The 18989-nt window shown below is 42.3% G+C and overlaps 1 protein-coding gene across 1 annotated transcript in view; it reads right to left on the bottom strand.

Annotated features, from left to right (window-relative positions):
• Positions 1-18989, bottom strand: part of ankfy1 (ankyrin repeat and FYVE domain containing 1) — a 33459-nt gene that overhangs the window by 3133 nt on the left and 11337 nt on the right. Inside the window, exons 7-24 of the mRNA XM_003226580.4 lie at positions 18067-18232; positions 17597-17804; positions 17307-17375; positions 16150-16349; positions 14848-14945; positions 13812-14013; positions 13084-13182; positions 12773-12926; positions 9420-9588; positions 8127-8245; positions 7650-7806; positions 7212-7412; positions 5522-5698; positions 4489-4636; positions 4169-4259; positions 3938-4062; positions 2580-2726; positions 2374-2464 (exon numbers count right to left, since the gene is read on the bottom strand). Of these exons, the coding sequence (XP_003226628.1) occupies positions 2374-2464; positions 2580-2726; positions 3938-4062; positions 4169-4259; positions 4489-4636; positions 5522-5698; positions 7212-7412; positions 7650-7806; positions 8127-8245; positions 9420-9588; positions 12773-12926; positions 13084-13182; positions 13812-14013; positions 14848-14945; positions 16150-16349; positions 17307-17375; positions 17597-17804; positions 18067-18232 (2621 nt within the window). The remainder of the gene's footprint in view (positions 1-2373; positions 2465-2579; positions 2727-3937; positions 4063-4168; positions 4260-4488; positions 4637-5521; positions 5699-7211; positions 7413-7649; positions 7807-8126; positions 8246-9419; positions 9589-12772; positions 12927-13083; positions 13183-13811; positions 14014-14847; positions 14946-16149; positions 16350-17306; positions 17376-17596; positions 17805-18066; positions 18233-18989) is intronic.

The following is an 18989-nucleotide window of genomic DNA, read 5'->3' as shown; positions in this document are numbered from 1 at the left end:
TTTTCTCTATTATTGTTGCTACTATTGCATTTATTTTACTCTATTTTTATTATTATTTTATGACACAGCAAACAAGATAGACATGCTGGATGTCGTATCACAAAATCACAAGTCGAACACTTCCCAAGTGTCTAGGACTCTGTGATGTATTTTCGGATGATGCGTGAGGATCCCAGCTGGGTGGCCTTTTGCAGTTTTCAGATCGTAATATAATATTATTATTATTATTTGCAATGAAGGAAGAGAGCATTACTATATTATTACAGTAGAGTCTTGCTTATCCAAGCCTCGCTTATCCAAGCCTCTGGATAATCCAAGCCATTTTTGTAGTCAATGTTTTCAATATATCGTGATATTTTGGTGCTAAATTCGTTAAGGAGCTCCACTGGCTGCCGTTCCTCTTCCGGTCCCAATTCAAGGTGCAGACCATCATCTATAAAGCCCTAAACGGTTTGGGACCCACCTACCTCCGTGACCGTCTCTCCCTCCATAAACCTGCCCGATCTTTACGATCATCCGGGGAGGCCCTTTTATCACCACTGTCGTTATCCCAGGCCCGCCTTGTGAGTACAAGGGAGAGGGCCTTTTCTGCTGTGGCCCCCCGACTATGGAACTCACTGCCTACTGAAATCAGGCAAGCTCCCACTTTGTTAGCTTTTAGGAAAGACTTGAAAACATGGCTCTTCCACTGTGCTTTCGGTGAGTAATTTCTGTTATATATTTCTGTGTTACTCCCCCCCCCCCCCCCAACATCTATCCTCTAGACCAGGGGTCCTCAAACTTTTTAAGTGGAGGGCCGATTCATGGTCCCTCAGATTGTTGAGGGGCCGAATTATCATTTGGAAAAAAAAAACCGAACAAATTCCTATGCTCACTGCACGTGTCTTATTTGTAGTGCAAAAAAACTCCCCCCAGCAACAATTATTTATTTATTGACTACATTTACACCCCACCCTCTCTCACCCCGAAGGGGACTCAGAGAGGCTTACAAGTTGTATGTACATACAATATATTATATTATTAGCATAGCACAATATTAGCATTATATAATACTATATTGTACTGTACCATTATACCGTAATATTATTAGTAATATTACATTTAATATATAATATATAATTAATATTATTATATTATACAGTATTATTATATTGTATTATTATTATTAGCCACCCTGAGTCCCCTATTGGGTGAGAAGGGCGGGGGTAGAAATACTGAAATAAATAAATATTATATTGTATTACATTATAATATTATTATCAATATTATATGTATACACAATACACATTATATTATTACCATATCATTCATTTACAATATTTCATTTACAATATTGGTAAATGAAAGAACAATACAATATTTAAAAATAAAAATAATTTTAACCAACAGATTATCAGGATTTCAGTGGGAATTGTGGGCCTGCTTCTGGCCAATGAGATAATCAAGTAGGATTGTTGTTGTTGTGCCTTCAAGTCATTTCAGACTTTGGGCAGGCCTAAGTCTAAAACTGAGGGTGGGGGCCAGGTCAATGGCCTTGGAGGGCCGCATCCGGCCCCCGGGCCTTAGTTTGGGGACCCCTGCTCTAGACTGTCCCACTTTCATGTGTCCCTGTCCACAGTGGAGTACTCCTCTGTCCCTCTTCCTCTGTCCTTCTCACTCCGAGTTTTTATCTTGGTGTTCATGCGGCCTGCCCTTGTTTTACTGTTTCTTTGATGTAATGTATATTATCATTTATTGTATTGCTTTTAATTGTGTTATGGTATGCTGTTTTTATATTTTATTATATTGTACTGCTCTGGGCATGGCCCCATGTTAGCCGCCCCAAGTCCCCGTTGGGGAGATGGTGGCGGGGTATAAATAAAGTTTTATTATTATTATTATTATTAAATACAGTAATTACAACATAACATTACTGCATATTGAACTGCTTGTTCTGTCAAATTTGTTGTATAACATGAAGTTTTGGTGCTTAATTTGTAAAATCATAACCTATTTTGATGTTTAATAGGCTTTTCCTTAATCCCTCCTTATTATCCAAGCTTCTGCCGGCCCGTTTAGCTTGGCTAAGTGAGACTCTACTGTATTATTATTATTATTTGCAATGAAGGAAGAGAGCATTACTATATTATTATTATTATTTGCATTAGAGTCCTAGTGTCTGGGGTTCGTCTCTGAATATCGGGCTCCTCCCAAGGGCCTAGGATGTTGTCGGTATTAGATTATTATTAATATATGCATTCAGTATTATAATTGATTATATATTATTATATTACAAATACGGGGGAGTCTTACTGGATATAGATGACGAGAAGGCCAGGAGGCGGGCACGGGTCCCTTCCTGGCCTGAAAAGGGCTCCTCGGCCCCTCGCTTACCAGTGATGCTTCCTGGTGGTGACCCCGAACTTGGCGCTGCACTCGTAGCAATTGGAGCCGTCGCACCAGGGAGGCTCCTTGGAGAGCATGTCTGCAAAGCGAAGCCAAAGACAAACCCAATTGTACTTAAATCCATTTGCAAATAGATCAGGACCCCTGCGTCTCCCGCTCCCCACCTCGGGCCCCTCGCGCTCTCTCGCACTCACCCAGCAGCCGGAAAAGGAGCTGTTTGGTGGCCACTTGGTAGTTGAAGATGTTGACGCCTTGGTTGTTGGTGACGCCCAGGCGGGCCCCGGCACGGACGATGGCCCGGCACAGGTTGGCGTTGCCCTTCATGTAGGCCAGGAGCAGCACTGCAAAGGGAAGGAGGAGGAGGAAACAAGGAGGGTTGAAACACTCCCGTGAGGACTGGAGGCCTTCCTTAGAGATGGAAGAGATTTAGGCAGATGGATGTGTCAACGTAAAAACCCACTCTGGTAAGCATGCCGTGATCAAACCAGGCGTGAAAGGATCAGGACAAAGGAGTGGGCAGGCCTAGATGGAGAGGCTGGGCTTTTCCAAGGCACAGTATCAATGCTGGAACACCATAAAACCCGGGAACCAGTTGTAAACGGCGTAAATGGCTATATTACCACCTACTCCAGTCAATAACCAGCTACTCAGGATCTACATCAGCATTGACTCTGTCTCCTTGTCTTTACTATTGTTTCAAAACCTGTGGAGTCCTGAGGAATCCTTCCAGAACTGCAGAGACTCTGAATCGGTTTGCCTTTAAGTCAATCTAATTGACTTATTATTTTAATAATAATATAATAATAATAATAAAACTTTATTTATATACCGCCCTATCTCCCGGATGGGACTCAGGGCTGTTTACAGTCATAAAAGCAAACACAAACATTACGTAACAACATAATACACGTTATTAAACAAAGTAAAACAATACAATTATAACAATAAATCACAACTTACATGACCAGATCAAGGGACTTTTAGAGACTTATATCATTTTGTTTGAGTTATAATACTGAGTTAGATACTTTTGGGTTATATACCATAGGACTGAGCATTGACTCTGTGAATGTAATATGTTTATGATGCTCTAATATACATATTGTGTACTACTTATGTTTTGAACCATTATTGTGTTTTGTATAGCAAAGAACAGATGCCAGCCATAAAATGGGCCAGCCATAAAACCTCAATTACCCTCTGGTATGTGAGAACCCCTATATAAATGGGCTACAGAGAAGATTCTGGTATTCTGTACAATAAAACCTGTTGAAATCCAGCGTGTGTCTTGGTGCTTCCTTAATTAATTAATCAATTAATGACTGTATCTCCGAAGGCCTGACGAAACATCCAAGTCTTCAGTTGTTTCCTGAAGGAAGATGGAGAGGGAGCCAACACCCGCTTCCATCTCCCCGAGGGGACTCAGAGCGGTTCGCATGGGAACCAAGTCCGATCAACAGATCAAACAATACAACGACAGCATGTATAATTAAAACAGCAACAGTAACAGAACATTCATAAATAAATAATTCGAGGTGGGGGTGAGCCTTACCAGTGTTGCCTTCAGCGTCTGGTTTGTCGAGGGGATACTCGGGCATGCACTCCAGGAAGAGGTCAAAGATGGCCGCCGCGTTGTCTTTCCCGTATTGGCCCAGGATGTGCAATGGAGACTGGCCTCTGAGGGAGGAGACATAAAGTCAATGCAAGGATGGAGACACAGGGGGGCGGGCATGCCGCTAGCTTTTTTCTCCCACCAGGAAACGTCCTTTTGGGGGGGTTTTACCTGACATTGAAGGCCTCTGCGTCCACGGTGCACTCGGTCAGCAGGACCCGGATGTTGGTCAAGCGGCCTTGCATCACCGCCAGGTGGAGGGCTGGAGGGAGAAGAGAGACAGGCCTGGGTTCAAACGCAAGTCAAGGAGAGGTGTGAGGAATGGATTGAATGGCATTGTGTGATCAGCTGAACAATCTCCTTGCTCCTAGTGTCTGGTTGCATAAAAGGACCCACATGGAAAAGAGGGAGACGGGAGCGAGTCTCAACATTTGGAAAGGCTTGTGTTGCCCCTGGGGAGGCAGGAAAAGAGCCAAGAGGAGAAGCCTCACCATTGTTCCCGTTTTCATCCACGGCGGCAAAGTCCACGCCGTTCTCCAAGAGGACGGAGCAAATGGTGGGCAGGTCCTGCTGGGCGGCCAAGTGGAGGGCCGTCTGGCGGTGCTTGTTCAGCTCGTTGACCTTGGCGCCCGCCAGCAGCTGTCCGGAGAGAAAACAAATGCAGAGAGTGAAAGGGAGGAGCCTGAGAAAGGTCTGAATAACAAGCACAGGAAGGGGGGGGGGGGGAAGCACCATGTAACACTATGATTTTTGTTCCTGGGCTGAAGTGGGGTCCCTTCCAACTAGGATATTATTATTATTATTAGGCAGGGTGGCCATCTGTTGGGAGGGATCGGATTGTGTCTTCATGGCAGAAAGGGGCTGAAGTGGATGGCACTAAGGGGTCCCTTCCAAGTAGTATATTATTATCATTATTATTGACACAACGACACAATATGACACAGCAAACAAGATAGACATGCTGGATTTTGTATCACAAATTATTATTATTATTATTATTATTATTATTATTATTATTATTATATTAGGCTGGGTGGCCATCTGTTGGGAGGGATCGGATTGTGTCTTCATGGCAGAAAGGGGCTGGAGTGGATGGCCCTCTGGGATCTCTTCAAACTAGGATTATTATTATTATTATTGACACAGAGACATAGTATGACACAGCAAATAATAATAATAATAATAAATCCTAGTTAGAAGGGACCCCGTAGGGACCCATATAATCCCTTCCAACCAGGATTATATTTTTATTATTGAAACAAAGACATAGTATGACCAGCAAACAAGATATTATTATTATTATTATTATTATTATTACTATTATTATTATTATTATTATTATTTTTAATTTATTAGGCTGGATGGCCATCTGTCAGGAGGGTACGGACTGTGTCTTCCTTCGTGGCAGAGTGGGGCTGGACTCTCTGATGCCAAGGTTCACAAGGTTAATTGGAATCCGACACTCAAACCATTACGTCTCTTGCGACATGGCTTTCCCAAACGCCCCGAAGTCTTGTCACATACCAGGTTCCGCACGATGATCTCGGACCCGGCCTGCACGGCGAGGTGCAAGGGCGTGAGCTTGGAGGCGTCCTGCACCCTGGAATTCACGTTGGCCTGGACGCTGATCAGGAAGAGCACGCTCTCAATGTCCGAGTTCTGGACGGCCACGTGGAGGAAGTTCCGGCCCTTGTTGTCCACCTGCAACAATGAGGACAGACCGAGTTATGGATTCGTCGTCGTTGGCTAACCATCAGGAGAAAATGCTGCCAGAAGAGCCCTGAAACCACACAACACCCCATGGATTCCTTTTTCAAAACAGCAAAGCAACACTGGGAAGGAACGGCGAATTTCAAGGAAAATCTGGGTGCAAAACTAAGAGGGAGCCATGAAGAGTTCCATCTTGTCTCTCTGCATCAGCTGACGGCCCCTCCCGCAATAACATGCTATTCTAATTATATATATATATATAATTTAATATATAATAATGATAACATATTGTATATACATATAATATTCATAATTGCACCCACTATTGCACCCAATAGTGTTATTCTGCAGATTAAATATTATATTTGAAATCTCCTTGTCTCTGGTGTCTGATTGGAATATAGATACATATAATTTATAATAATTTATCAATATATTATATATTTATTATTATTTCTCACATTTATATCCCGCCCTTCTCACCCGAAGGGACTTACAACAACGGCAACAATTCGATGCCCATACAAATCAATATAAAACAGTTAAAACTATTAAAATACATTATAAATTACAAAATATAGATTTCAAACATAAAATCAAATCCGTTCATCCTCATGCCTTGTATATACATATAATACTGATAATAATATTACAATGTAATACAATATTATACTAATAATACAATATAATAATATTAATTATATATTATATATTAAATGTAATATTATTAATAATATTACCATATAACGATATAGTACAACATAGTTATTTATTTATTTATTTACTACATTTATATGCCGCTCTTCTCACCCCGAAGGGGACTCAGAGCGGCTTACAAATCAAATGTACATACAATATATTATTAGCATAGCACAATATAAGCAACCTAATTACTATATTGTACTATATAATTTATGGTAATATTATTTAATGCTTATATTGTGCTATGCTAACAATATATTGTATGTACATTTGATTTGTAAGCCGCTCCGAGTCCCCTTCAGGGTGAGAAGAGCGGGATATAAATGTAGTAAATAAATAAATAATAAATAAATAAATACAGCAATGCAGTAGAGTCTCACTTATTCAACATTCTGGATTATCCAACGCATTTTTGTAGTCAATGTTTTCAATACATCGTGATATTTTGGTGCTAAATTCATAAATACAGTAATTACTACATAGCATTACTGCGTATTGAATTACTTTTTCTGTCAAATTAGTTGTTAAACATTATGTTTTAGTGCTTAATTTGTAAAATCATAACTTAATTTGATGTGTAGTAGGCTTTTCCTTAATCCCTCCTTATTATCCAACGTATTCGCTTATTCAACGTTCTGCTGGCCCGTTTATGTTGGATAAGTGAGACTCTACTGTACCTTGAATTGAGAGTGTTATGTGTTCCATTCAAATAGCTCTTATCCCAAAGCTGGCACCCGTAGGCCCAAACAAAAGCAAAGTGGGCCGTAATCTCCCAAAGCAGATAAGAGCAACGAGCCTCTACCTGCTCGGCCGCGCCGGGCTCCCGCTTGAGGATGGCCTCGGCGGCCTTGTTGTTTTTGTAGGTCATGGCGCAGGCAAAGGGGGTCAGGCCTTGCCGGTCCCGGACGTTGAGCTGGATGTCTGGGTGGGAGATCAGGAGCTGGATAATCAGGCCGTGCTGGTTGACAATGGCCACGTGGATTGGCGTCCTTCCCTCGGCGTCCTGCAAGGAGGAGAGGCGGGTAAGAACTGAAATTATGTTTATTATTATTATTCCACATGATATGATACACTCCATTTATACACTCCACTTGCCTCATTTCCAACAGACCCCACAACCTCTGAGGATGCCTGCCACAGATGCAGGCAAAACATCAAGAGAGAATGCAGCCCAAAGACCTCACAGCAACCCAGTGATTCCAGCCACACAACACCCCCCGAGCCTTGTTCCCCAGCCTACCTGTGCGTTGACGTTGGCGCCAAACTCCAGCAGGCACTGGGTGGTTTCCTCCAGGCCCCAGGACGCAGCCAAGTGCAGCGGTGCCTGCGCATCATGCGCCTCCTCGTCGCCCTCGCCGTTGGCGCCCGGCTGCCGCGGACTGTTGACGTCGCAGCCGCTGCGGAGAGCGCAGAAGGCACAGAGGGAGCAGCATTGAGCCTCAAAGACTTTCGGCTCCAAAACCAGACCCACATACAGACACACACATATAGAGACCGGGCTGTGGTGCAGGCTGGTTAGCAGCCAGCTGCAACAAATCGCTCTGACCAAGAGGCCATGAGTTCGAGGCCAGCCCGGTGCCTGCGTCTGTTTCTGTTCTATGTTATGGCATTGAATGTTTGCCTTATATATGTGCAATGTGATCCGCACTGAGTCCCCTTGGGGTGAGAAAGAAAGGCGGAATATAAATACTGTAAATAAATAAACCACGTTCCTGACCTGCGGATGAGGAAGCAGGCGATCTGCTCGCTGTTCTCATCGATGGCCCGGTGCAACAGAGTCTGCAAACAGCCGCTCGGCCCTGCCGCCCAGGAAGTGGCGTCGCAGCCGTGCCGGACCTGCAGGAAGGGACACAGAGGAGCCGGTCCGGTCAGAATCACAGAATCACTAGCATTGCCGCGGCCACATGCACCTGTATATAATATTTACAATCTTATATTATTATATGTTTTTATTTCGTGTATAAAATCCACTGAGTGAACTCAAAATAATCCAGTTCAAAGCAGATACTGTGGATTATTTGCCTTGGCATTCTGGGTTATATAGCTGTGTGGAAGGCCCTTGAGTCTACACTGCCATATAATCCAGTTCAAATCAGATAATCTCTATTTTATAGGCAGTGTGGAAGAGATTTAAGTGAATCCTTCTTATTGGCAGCCAGGGGGTGAACGGCTTTTCCTCGTCCTCTGTAATTTGGAGTTTATTTTTCTACAGTTTTTTTATTGAAAGACATAGAACGGATGACTATGCCTTTTGTGGCCAAATTGGGTGAGATTTGGTTCAGTGGTTTTGTTGTTTACTCCATGGGAAAAACACACGACTTGTGATTTTGTGATACGAAATCTAGCATATCTATCTTGTTTGCTGTGTCATAATAAAATAATAATAATAATAATAATAATAATAATAATAATAACTTATATACAGTCCTAGACACTTGGGAAGTGTTCGACTTGTGATTTTGTGATACGAAATCCAGCATATCTATCTTGTTTGCTGTGTCATAATATAATAATAATAATAATAATAATAATAATAATAATAATAATAATAACAACTTTATTTTTATACCCCGCCTCTATCTCCCCAGCGGGGACTCAGGGCGGCTTACATGAGGCCAAGCCTGGATAAAAACAATAGCAATATAAAACACAACCATAGACAAGAGACATGCACAATTATAAAAATGTAACCATTACCTAATAAAAACAAATGACAAAAACTAATGAAAACATGGATTAAAACTGAGATGTTGTAAAAGTAGACTGGGTAAGGTGAACCATATAAGTACTGTAAACACGAGGTGACTGATAAAGTGCTGCAAATTCTTGGAAGTGCAAATCGGGATGGGAGTAGACCCATGTCTTGGACCAGATGGCCTTTGTGGGGCCCTTTCAGCTGTAGGAGTTCATGATTCCGGCGCGGCAGAGCTGATTAATTCCACTATTTTTTTCCAAAGGTAAGATTGACTGGCAGCGTTTGTGGGAGGAAAGGAATGAGCGGGGCTCTCACCAGGGTGGAAGCGATATCCTCGAGGCCGCTCTCCAGCGCCAGCCACAGCGGGGGGTTGCCCTTCTCGTCCGGGACGGACATGTCTGCGCCCCGGGTGCAGATGGCGTCCACCACCAGTGGGAGCTGGTTCTTGATGGCCAGCTGCAGCGCCGTCTCCCCCTCCTGGGTCCTGAAAGGAGAGGAAACACCATCAGCCTCATCATAATCATCATCTATATACTGTACTAGCTGTGCCCGGCTACGCGTTGCTGTGGCAAAGTGGTGGTGGTATTGGTTAAAAATAGTTGTGGAATGTTTATTTGATGTTATTTGTATTTTTAAATTAATGTTATTGTAACTTACGTTTTTTATTTATTATACTTTATTATTTTGTTGTATTATTTTTACTTATTTTGTGTTATTATAGTATTTTATTGTATTAATTTTTGAGTGTTTTTAATTTTTTTAGTGTTTTACTATTTTGATTGTATTATTTTTATTTATTTTATTTTTATTGTTTTATTATTATTTGTATTTTTATTCTTTTATTATTTTTATGTATTATATTTTATTATTTGATTATATTATTTTTATTTTTAATTGTATTATTTTATTTTGGGGTTTTTTGTATTTATTTCATTATTTTTATTAGAAACAATATGACAGTATAGTGGTATAGTAGAATATAGTACATAATATGTAATGTTGATATTGTGCGTTGATAATAATATAATGTATTGTATGTATATATTATTTATAAGTCTCTGTGAGTCTACATCGGGGTGAGAAGGGCAGGATATAAATTTAGTAAATTAATATATAAATGTATGTCGTGCATTTGCATAGTGTGCATAGTTAATGAGATGTTTTGTGGATGGGCCCAGACGGAGGCGCGACATTCCAATATGTTTCCTTCGATAGAGAAAAATCTGAAATACTGATGTTCAGGGATTTTGGGATTGACCTAGATTTGGATAAATATACCCTGTATTTGTAAAATAGGGATATTTAATGAGATGTCTTGGAGACAGGGCCAAAGTGTAGACATGAAATTCCGTGTATGTTTGTTTAGATAGAAATGTGAGATATGAATAGTTACGGTTTAAATTTATAATAATAATACTCCTATATGTGACATTGTGCACATATTATTATTATTATTACTACTATTATTATTTAACTGTCAGTTTAACTGTCACTCCTGAGGATGTGTGGTTGGGTTGTTATTATTGGATTATTTTTATTCTTATTATTATTGCTAATTGAGAGACCATGAAGGCCAGTCATATAGAAAAGGAGGGTGACTTTGTTTTTCCCGTCCTTTTTCCCTTGGCGCCTGGCCAATGGCCTTTTCAACCGGTACCGTGGACTTCATCTCCCAGAATTCCTGGCCTTTGAACCATCCGCGAGGGTTTCTGGGAGTTGGAGTCCCGAACGCCATCCATTGGCATTGCTGGAAACCGCTTGGGTCTTCAACTCCCAGAATTCATAGCCATTGAAGAAGCTTGCAAGCGTTTCTGGGAGTTGGAGTCCAGAATGTTTTGCTGGCTGAGGTCGGAGCACAGCCACAGAGGGTGGTTTTCCTCTGTCGCCATCCTGCTGCCTTGGGCTTCCGAGCGGCTGCCCTTTGCAGGAGGGAAAGGTGGAGGAAGGGTTTGGCTGGGCCTGCTGCCTGAGAAGGGAGGCGAGGCCTAGCCAAGCGCCAAGCACTGGCCTCACATAGGACGCCGTCCCAGGAAAGAGATGCCCTCCCGGGAAGGGGCGAGGAGGGAGCGGAGGAGGGCGGGTGTACATGGATATGGGGATGTGTGTGTGTGTGTGCGTGTGTATGTATGTCGGCTGTTGGGGAAGGGCGGAAATTGAGGCCTGGATGTGCAGCGGCCGCCTGGAGCCTCCGTGGCCTTTCCGGCTGCCGGGGAAGGCGGCAAAGTGTATGGGTCCGTGGGGGCACCTGGAGGCCCGCAGAGAGTAGCCACCTTTCGGGTGGGCCGAGAAGGCAGGAAGGGGAAGCAACAGGGTGAAGGGCGCGAGGGCGGTGGAGGTCGCGAGAGAGGGTGAGCGAGGGGTGTGTGCGCGCGCACGGAAAGGGTTGGGAGGATTGTGGCGCATGCGTACATCGCCTGTTGCGGTTGTTGGTGTTGTGATTGTGTTTTTAGTATAATTGTGTTTTATCTTACTGAAGGCGGGGATGATTAATTGTGTTGCCAATTTTTGAGTTTGGGGGGTTTGGGGGTTTTCTGTTTTGTGCATCGCCGTGATGCCAAAAGCCTTTTATATATATAGATATACTCAAGTATAAGCCTAGTTTTTCAGCCCTTTTTTTAAGACTGAAAAATCCCGCCTCATCTTATACTCGGGTGAGGGTCCTGGTTGGCTTATATTTGGGTCAGCTTATACTCGAGAATATATAGTACATTTATTATTTTTCTTTATTATTATTGGTATTATTACATGTATTATTTTTCTCTATTATTGTTGCTACTATTACATTTATTTTACTCTATTTTTATTATTATTATTAATAATACATTTATTATTTCACTCTGATATTATTATTATATTTATTATTTTACTCTATTTATTACTACGGGTATTATTTTCCTGTATTTATTATTATTTATTTATTAGCGACATTTATATCCCGCCCTTCTCACCCCGAAGGGGACTCAGGGCGGTTTACAAGTATATATACATACAATATATTATACTCTACAACTATATTACAATATTATTAGTAATATTGCATGTAATATAAATATACAATTATTATTATTATTATTACATGTATTCTATTACTCTATTATTATTAAAAGGATATATAAGCACATCGACATTGAAGAAGATGAGAATAATGATTTGATCAGAGTTGAACAGTCATATCTTAAATTACAGTTTGATGTAAATATTCAAAAGCATTTAACCTACTGATGCCGCAATTAATGTAATTTTATTGGTATCTTGGCCTATGCTGGAGTCAATGTTTTCCCAATTTTTTTTAATGGTAAAATTAGGTGCCTCGGCTTATATTTGGGTCGGCTTATACTCGAGTATATATGGGTATATAAAAATCTAAGGTGTGTTTTTCCATGGAGTAAACAACAAAACCACTGAACCAAATCACACCAAATTTGGCCACAAAATACATAAGTCAACCAATCTATATCTTAAAAGAACCTGGAAAAATAAAGTCTAAAATACAGAGGGCGAGGAAGAGCCGTTCTCCCCCTGGATGACAGTCAGAAGGGTAGGCTCTGTTGCCTTTAGGCCCCACTCCGTTCACGTTGTAGCAAACCCCGCAGCCACAATAGCGCCCGGGGGACAGGCAGGGTTCACTTAGGCCTCTTTCTGCCCTGGAGTCCCACCCTGGAGCTTACCGGACGCTGATGTCGGCCTGGTGCTCCAGGAGGAAGAGTGCGCTCTTGCTGTCCTGCCGCTGGATGGCCATGTGCAGGAGCGTCTGCCCGTCCGACATGGTGTCGTTGATGGAGGCACCCGAGCCCAGCAGCTGCGCCGCAATCGTGTGCAGGCCTGTGGGAAGGAAGGAAACACACCCAGAGCACGCTAGCCTTAGAAGACTAATACCTAGGCTGCTTTCCATTGGACTTTACTTGATCCAGAAGGCACATGTCCCACATTTCAGAATAAAGGCAAGTGCAACATGCTTTCCTATTTCCCAGCTGTTTACCTGTCCACAAGGCGAGTCCCAGCACAGTTTGATCCCGGGAATCCTTGAGGCTGAAGTCTGGGATGATCTGCAAATTGCTGGTGGCGTGGAGAGCGTTCGCTAAAGGAACGAAAGAAAGAGAAAAAGACGAAAATCAAACTTACGTTTCTGCTTTCAAAGAGAACAGACTGAGATCTATTTGAGTCTCCGTGTGGAGAGAAAAGCAGGGTATAAGTAGTAGTAGTAGTTGTAATAATAATAATAATAAATTGTAATACAACTAATAGATACATAGCCGCTTTGAGTCTCCTTGTGGAGAGAAAAAGTGGGGTATAGGTAATAATAATAACAACAATAATAATAATTCATCCTAATACTAACAGATACATAGCTGCTTTGAGTCTCCTTGTGGAGAAAAAAGTGGGGTATAAGTAATAACAACAACAACAATAATAATAATTCATCCTAATACTAACAGATACATAGCCGCTTTGAGTCTCCCTGTGGAGAAAAAAGTGGGGTATAAGTAACAACAACAACAACAATAATAATAATTCATCCTAATACTACTAATATACATAGCCGCTTTGGGTCTCCTTGTGGAGAGAAAAGCAGGGTAATAAATAATAATAATAGTAATACATCCTAATACTACTAACAGATAGGCCACCCAGTCCAACCCGATCAAAGCACTCCCGACAGATGGCCATCCCTCTGCAACGAGGATGAGGGTTTCTCCACAGCCTGACCTTTCTGCTCCAGGATGACGGAGACCACGTCAGGGTGGTTGTGGGCGATGGCCATGTGGAGCGGGGTCTGCAGGCTCACGCCACCACCACCGCCGTCGCCCGCTTTCTCCGTCTGGAGGTTGGGGTTGGCTCCTTGCTGGAGCAACTCCGCCGTCAGGTTGGCCAGGCCCTGGCGGCAAGCCGTGTGCAGCGGGGTCTCTCCCTTGGAAGAGCAGAAAGGGAAACAAGGCATTAGCAACACACACAAGGCTCTCCTTCAGACGAGCACAGAATTTTAAAGAGTTGGAAGGGACATACAGACAGAGACACAGGGACAATTTAACATTTTTCAGCTTCCGGCTTCATGAGCATATGCTCGATTCCGGCCATTTGTGACAGTCCTTGATGAAGTACTTCCTAATTTTTCCACACACTGCTGGACACTTTTATGGTGTTTAATTTGTTAAATTAGCCTCTCCGCATAAAGCGGTACCTAAATTTCCTACTTGACAGATGCAACTGTCTTTCAGTTGCTTAGGTCAACAGCGAGCTAGGCTACTTAATGGTCAGGTGCTTAATCCGACCCGGGCTGGCTTCAAACAATATTAATAATAATAAAAATAATAAGAAGTTTATTTGTATCCCGCCTCCATCTCCCCTTGGGGACTCGGGGCGGCTTACAAAGGGACCACGCCCAACAGTATAATAAAATACAACAGTAAAACCAAATATTACTAATAATATTGCAGTATAGTGGTATAGTACAATATAGCAATTTAAGGTGAATATTGTGCTATGCTAATGATATAATATATTGTATGTACATATTATTTGTAAGGTGCTCTGAGTCCCCTTCGGGATGAGAAGGGCGGGATATAAACGTAGAAAATAAATAAATCAATATAATAAATAAGTAACATGGGAATACCCCCAGATCTTGGAAAAGCAAGAACGTCCTTACTCTTAATGCATTCCCAGGGAGACCTTTTACTGCCATTCTGGGGGCATTTGAATGGGAAGGAGGCCCAGCAATGCCATGTCACATTATGAGGATTACCCGTTTATTCCTGTGGTTGACGGTGGCCCCGTGCGTGGCCAGGAAGAGCGCCGCAGCCTCGTTCCCGCTCTGGGCGGCTCTCTGCAGCAGGCAGTTCCCTAAAAGGACAAAAAGCACACCGAGTTAGAGACCGGGTTTGACAATGGCATCACCTTCTCCTGGGTGAAACGACGATAGAGTATGACACAGCAAACAAAATATATATGCTAGATTTCGTATCACAAAATCACAAGTCGAGAACTTCCCAAGTGTTTAGGACTGTGTGGTGTATTTCCGATGTGCATACTATTATTATTATTATTATTATTATTGCGCTGTATGGCCTTCTTGTATGATTCTATGGCACTATGTGAACTCACTTTCAGAAATAAACCCTCGCGATTTTGTTCCTGGGTTATAAATGTTGTTTCCTAATCGCTTTGCCAGTCCCTGGACATTATTTTCCAAAAGTCATCATGCGTTCGTTAACTTGGTTTTTGTTATCTGATCTGCTGAGCATAATAAATTTACTATAATTTCTTTCTTCCGTAGGAAAGTCAAAACTTGGTTGTGGGGCCAGGCTTTCGAATAACAATTAGCAGCACTAATTATTATGATTATGTATGCTGGAACTCAATTGACAGACCCAGTCTTTTAGGCTCGGAACATGCCCATCTGTATTTTATAAGTGTTTTTATGAATGTCTGATGTAATTTAATAACTTTTTAATTGATTCACAATGTATTGTATAATTTTATATATGTGTTTTATTGTAATCCGTCCTGAGTCCTCTATTGGGTGAGTAGGGCGGGATATAAATATTGTAATAAATAAATAATAAATATAATAATAAATATAATAATAATAATAATAATAATTAAAAAAATTATTTATATACCGCCCTATCTCCCGGATGGGACTCAGGGCGGTTTCCAATCATAAAAACAACACAAACATTAAATAACAACATAATAACACATTATTAAGCAAAGTAAAAATACAATTATAGAAATAAATAACACTTACATGACCTGATCAAGGGGACGGGAACCATAAACCCAATATATTAAAATGTATCATTTTACTGTAGTTACATAGGGTGATTGTTATGGTGATGTGGACGCCAAACACCGGTCAACACACACAGACGGAACAACTGGGAAACAGTCTGGACAAAATGCTTGAAAATGTCATTGAAAGAAAACCTTTGTAAGATGAGACCAGAAAGGCTTTCTCGGGTATCGAAAAGGGGTTCTAAAAGGGGTTGGAACCCAAAGGGGGACTAATGGGTTATCAAGGGGCAAGGGAACCCAACCCGCCAACCTGTGAGAGCGTCCGGGGCGTCTGTGTTGCTGCCTCTCTGGATCAGCCGGGCGGCAAAGCTGTTTTCGTCGAAGAAGGTCCCGTTCTGGACCGGGGCGTCCTCAAAGGGGTTGACGGAAGGGTCCGAGGAGACTGTGATGAACTGGACGGCCAGCCACAGCGCCGTGCTGCCCTCGTGCGTCTTCAGCTCCAGGTCCAGCCTAACAGGCACATAAACAAGATGGTGAGGAGTGTTACCTTGTGTCATCAAGGTCATTTCCTAACTGGTAATGTCATAAAAACATTGGGAATTAGTATGAAACTGCAAGATATGTATCTTATCTATACACATAATAAAAGTGGGGGTGCCCATTTTCACTTCCACAAACATCTATAATTTCCACCTATTAGGCTACACCAATGGCTCTCCCTCCCATGATATTGCAGGTTATAGTTGTGAGGATTTGTAAACAGACACCATGATGTAATGGTTGACTGGAAAGGCATGTATCGACAGCTGATTGGCTGTCGGGGCATAAAATAATTATATATATACACAAACATTAAAATATATTGCCCCGCTCACTGCTTCTTCCATAGCCCTTTCCTAATTAGAGCTGTATTTCTATAATATGATATCAAGGATGTTGGGGGGGATTGGGGAACAGACAATGTCACAAGGCAACTGGAGTGTGTTAAATGCTTTAATATAATCATTGAAAATACTTTAAATATATATATTTTAAAGGGTAATGTGAGTTCAGGTACATGGGCTTTAAAACCTATCAAATGCTAAAAGTGTCCTATTAACAAGTTTGGCACAGACTTAATAATAATAATAATAATAATAATAATAATAATAATAATAATAATAATAATAACAACACTTTATTTTTATATCCCGCTCCCATCTCCCCCAGGGGGACTCGGGGCGGCTCACATGGGGAACAAGCCCAAAGTCACATACAAAAAACAGTCATACATTAAAACCAATATAAACAATAAAACCATATAACAGCATAAAACAAACAGCATATCAGAACATTGAGTCTGAGCACAGAGCAATATATAGAGAGAGGCAAAAATTATACAGGCTCAACATAAGGCTCAGGATAAAATATAGGGCGATCAGGAAGAGTAATCTCATTTAAAAATAAAATCAACAAGAGAGGACTTACTGCTTGCAGTGGAGAAGCTGGCTGAAAACCGGCTCATTCCTCATCAGAACAGAGACGTGCAACGGCGTCCTAAGGGAAGCAAAGAGAAAAGGCAGATCCATCAATGAGGGAATCCACTATTGTCACGCCTTCAGAGTGCTCTTAGATTGCAGGTGAACTATACATCCCAGTCCCTACAACTATAAATCATAATGAATTCTCCCCAAACCTTTCTAGTATGTTCAGTTGCTGATCAATTCCTCTATTTTCTGTGTGCTTGGCCCCATGTAAGCCGCCCTGCCCGGCCTCACCTTCCCTGGCTGTCCTGCATGTTGGGGTTGGCGCCGGCCTTGAGGAGGGCCTCCGCGATGTGTGCCGCCGCCTCCCCCGCGGCATCCGCCTTGTGCTTCCTGGGGTTGTGGGAGGACACAATGTGCAGCGGGGTCTCCTGCTCCCCCAGCGTGGCCGCGTTGACCCGGGCCCCGTTCCGGATCAGGAAATGAGCAGCAAATGTATCTCCTTTGGGGGGAAGAAAAAGGAGAGGGTGAGAAGGAAAACCTACACCACGGGAAGTTTTATTCTCCCTCAAAAGAACGGCGGAGCGTTGGTTCTCGGTGACAGCTCACAAGTTTGGCCTTCTGTTTCGCCTGCTGTCCTCGACGTGACATGAAATCATTCAGGGAGGAAGGAACAAGAGGGGAAATGAAGAAAGGAAAGCAAGAGGAAGGAGGGATGAAAGAAGGAATGAAGGAAGGAAGGAAGGAAGGGAGAGGCTCCTCACCCCTCTGGATGGCCTTGTGCAGCAGGCTCCAGCCCCTCTTGTCCGCCAGGTCGATGTCGGCCTTGGAGTTCACCAAGGTGCTGGCGATGCTTTCCAGCCTCCGAGAGAGAGCCAGGTCCAGAGCCAGGTCTCCGTTGCCGTCCGGCTCGTTCAACTTCCCAGGAAGCTGCAGGGAACACACGGCAGTCAGGGATTACGTTCCAGGGCTTCCCACACTTCTCCAGCTTCTCCCGGAGCCCTCAAAAATGTTTCTAAATTATATTAGATTACGCAGGAAAACCACAATCAAAGCACACCCAACAGATAATAATACTAATAATAATAATAATAATAATAATAATAATAATAATAATAATAATAGATCTCAGTCGGCATTTGGAAACAATAGACATTGACAAAATCACGATCTGCCAACTGCAAAAGGCCACCCTGCTGGGATCTGCACACATCATCCGAAAATACATCACACAGTCCTAGACACTTGGGAAGCGTTCGACTTGTGATTCTGTGATACGAAATCCAGCATATCTATCTTGTTTTCTATGTCATAATAATAAAAATACTTTATTTTTCTACCCCGCCACCATCTCCCAGCAGGGACTCGGGGTGTCTACACGGGTCAGAAGCCGTAATAAATCAGATGGCCACCCAGCCTTTCTCATACATAGTAGTAGTAGTAGTAATAATAATAATAATAATAATAATAGCAGAAATCCCAGGGGCCATCCAGTTCAAATCCATTCTGCCAGGCAGGAAAAGCACAATAAAAGCAACCCCAACAGAGTGCCATCCAACAGCTGTAGTAGTAGTAGTAGTAATAATAATAATAATAATAATAATAATAACAACAACAACAACAACAACAACAGAAATCCCAGGGGCCATCTAGTTCAACCCCTTTCTACAACAACAACAACAACAAC

The sequence above is a fragment of the Anolis carolinensis genome, unplaced genomic scaffold (genome assembly GCF_035594765.1).
Source record: "Anolis carolinensis isolate JA03-04 unplaced genomic scaffold, rAnoCar3.1.pri scaffold_7, whole genome shotgun sequence".
Classification (NCBI taxonomy): domain Eukaryota; kingdom Metazoa; phylum Chordata; class Lepidosauria; order Squamata; family Dactyloidae; genus Anolis; species Anolis carolinensis.
The sequence above is the reverse complement of the archived record's forward strand: the minus strand, read 5'-3'. Positions and strand labels throughout refer to the sequence as shown.